The sequence below is a fragment of the Pinus tabuliformis genome, chromosome 1_1 (assembly GCF_031772625.1).
Source record: "Pinus tabuliformis cultivar Carrire ecotype Pingquan chromosome 1_1, CPIR1, whole genome shotgun sequence".
Taxonomy (NCBI): Eukaryota; Viridiplantae; Streptophyta; class Pinopsida; order Pinales; family Pinaceae; genus Pinus; species Pinus tabuliformis.
Window position 1 is genome coordinate 593836043 of NC_142297.1, and position 2924 is coordinate 593838966.

General features: G+C 36.5%; 1 protein-coding gene across 1 annotated transcript; it reads right to left on the minus strand.

Annotated features, from left to right (window-relative positions):
* Positions 1–952: 952 nt before the first annotated feature.
* LOC149214665 (disease resistance protein RUN1-like) lies at positions 953–2674 on the minus strand. Its single transcript, XM_089390943.1, has 2 exons — positions 1857–2674; positions 953–1732 (listed from the first exon to the last, which is right to left on the minus strand). Exons 1-2 carry the CDS (start codon positions 2396–2398, stop codon positions 958–960), a joined length of 1317 nt encoding a protein of 438 aa, XP_089247069.1. The 5' UTR covers positions 2399–2674; the 3' UTR covers positions 953–957.
* Positions 2675–2924: the final 250 nt, after the last annotated feature.

The following is a 2924-nucleotide window of genomic DNA, read 5'->3' on the forward strand; positions in this document are numbered from 1 at the left end:
AAAATAAATTTCCATATCAAAAGTTTTTGATTTTATGTCTTTATACATTTCATAAATGTATATATTAAAATGATAAGTACTTAGATATAAATTGAGAGATTCAAAGTTTGAAAATTAAAATATAAATATAATTTTTTATTTGAATTTTATAAAATAATAAAATATAAATTAAAATATAAATATAATTTTTTATTTAAATTTAGTTAAAAATATATTGTTTAATATTTTTAGTTAAATTTATTAATAAGTAACTGAAAAAAATATTAAAATTTACATAAATAAATTATGAACTGGATTTTTATTATTAGATGGATTTTTAATAATAAATTTATTTTGTCTGTACAATTAAATATCAATCTAATAAATTTATAAATATAATAATACTAATAAATTTTAATGTAATTTTTTGTTTAAATTAAATCTAATTTAACTTAACAGAATCAATATTCGTTATTGGTAAAAAATTTCGAATGTTAATTTACATTTAATTTTTTCATTAAATTTTACAAGGCTAATTTAATTTTTTGGTTTAAACTAAATCTAATTTAACTTAACAGAATCAATATTCGTTATTGGTAAAAAATTTCGAATGTTAATTTACATTTAATTTTTTCATTAAATTTTACAAGGTTAATTTAATAACTTAAAATAATGATATTTTGTAACCTTAAAATGTGAATCTTGTGATAATTCCAAAAAAAATTCCAATAAAAACACTTATCAGATTTTATGTCGACGTTTGAACCACTTATCATCATAAAATGAACCATATTAACATTAGTAAATGAAATATTTGAAAACATATTTCAAATTGTAGCTTGTCCCGTACATTGAGCATTTGACGCTTATGAGGTGCTGCTGTTATGTATTTTATGAACCGACGCTTTAGTCACTCGGGTCCGGGGAGATGCTTTCGTCACTCCACGGGAACATGCGAGGAACACTGGAGCAGTAGAGTTAATTTGGAGGTACTTTGGAGGTTTTGCGCAATTGCGCATTCCAAAGCTTCAAATCGTCTTTTCCACGAAGAAGCGCCCCATGCACTTTAAGCGACAGGGGCAAACCATTGCAGACATTCAAAAACTTCTCAACCACTTCTTCAAATCCTACAACAGGACGGGGTTGACCGAAGGCATGCCAGCAAAAGAGCTCTTGCGATTGCTGTCGATTGATGCCTTCCAGTGTGTAAATGGATGACTCACCAATACCGGAGCTTCTAAGCACATCCTTATTACGAGATGTAATTAAAATTAAGCTACCTACATCAATACTATCTTTAACGGGTGCATATAATGCATCCAGTTGATCAATATCATCTAAAATGATGAGAGACCGTCGAGAATCTGTTTTGAGCCTCTCTTTGAGCATCCCTGTGCCTTCATCGACGCTATTTATTTGTGCATCGAATTTAATCAGCTCCTTAAGAAGGCTACTCTGCAGGGAAGGTAAATATCTGGATCTGACATCAAATAAGAAGCAAGATCGACTGTAATTTGATCTCTCTCTCTCTCGGTTGAAGAATTCTTTAGCGAGGGTAGTTTTCCCGACCCCGCCACAACCTACAATTCCCAAAATTGTAGCCTTCTTGCTTTGCCGCTGCAGTGACAATGTTCTGTCCACATCTTTTATTTTTTCATCGAGGCCAGTAGGATATTTGGCGACGTCAAGAGGCGGTTTGCGAGCCTTTTTCACAACTTGTTGGACGACCTCCTGGACGAGCTGCGACTCTTCCCTGAACAATATTCAAATCACAGTTAATCGACTAACGAGAAATATCTACATAAATAATCTGTTATATACTTATGAAGCCAGCAAAGTACAAAACTCAAATAATAGGGAGAGTTGGAGGGTCTTACTTGTCCTTCAGCTCAAAACCGATTATATCCGCCACAGCAGAATGAGCATTCCTCCATTTTCCTATGGTCTTGGGGTGGTACTGTGGTTCCTGAGAATCAAATGCTCTCTCCCTTTCAAGCACGCCCAAATCTCTAGCATAAACTCGATCTCCGCCTCGCGTCCACCGAAGATCTGCGGGCTCGACTTTGTAGAAGACCGGAATTATTGTGGACCCCGACTCCAACATCTGTACGAGTTCATCGAGACAACATCTAGATTTAGCATAATGTGGAGAGAATATCGCTACATGAACAGAGGCTGTTCGAATAGCCCCTTCGATTTGGGGATCCAACTTCTCTCCTCTTTGCGGTTCTTTCTGGTCCAGAAAAACTGATAATCCGAGCTTTTTAAGGCCATTGTAGATATCGGTAGCGAGTCCTTTCTTGACATCAGGACCGTCGTGATTTAGAAACACTTCATACACATAGCCGTTGGTATTGCCCTGGGAGGTGGATGCGGAGGATGTTCCGTCACGGGCGGGGGTAAAGTTAACGTTTGCCATTGGATACAGAATAACAGAAAGTGCGCTGAGCCTCAATATTTGCGTCTGAAAGATTCAGGAGGGCAAGGAACTTACCAGCTGCACCTTTGCTATTATTGTGTGTGTATCAACACCCCAATGGTTGGGCACAGGATTGAAAACAAAACAGCTCTGGAATGTGGTTGATCACTGAGCTTCTCATTTCCTTGAGCAAACCAAGTGGCGATATATATTTGAAGTTATATCGTAATCTATCAGTTCCTGTACGCGTAAAGCGTTTGGAAGGCCTGCGTTCATTTCTTTGTGATGAGACGTTAAGTCTCCGACCAAAACAGGTGGCATACACCGACATAAAAAGCAAGTGCGTCGTAATTTCGTGGTGTACCCATTCCGCATTTTACGCGTTTCCCCGTCGACCAAATGCTTTGGATAGACCATTCATCTCTTTTGACTGCGACGACATATTTTGTGTTCGATTCACTGTCCACGACAGTTGGCGGTTGATGTTATCCCATTCTCTTAATGGAAACCATTGGCATAGCCCGAC

What these genes read in the sequence shown, in the direction of transcription:
- LOC149214665 (XM_089390943.1), bottom strand. Translation starts at nt 2,398, where the DNA reads ATGGCAAACGTTAACTTTACCCCCGCCCGTGACGGAACATCCTCCGCA. An exon ending in GGTTTTGAGCTGAAGGACAA is followed by an intron (nt 1,733 to 1,856) that starts GTAAGACCCTCC and finishes AATATTGTTCAG; the next exon opens with GGAAGAGTCGCAGCTCGTCC.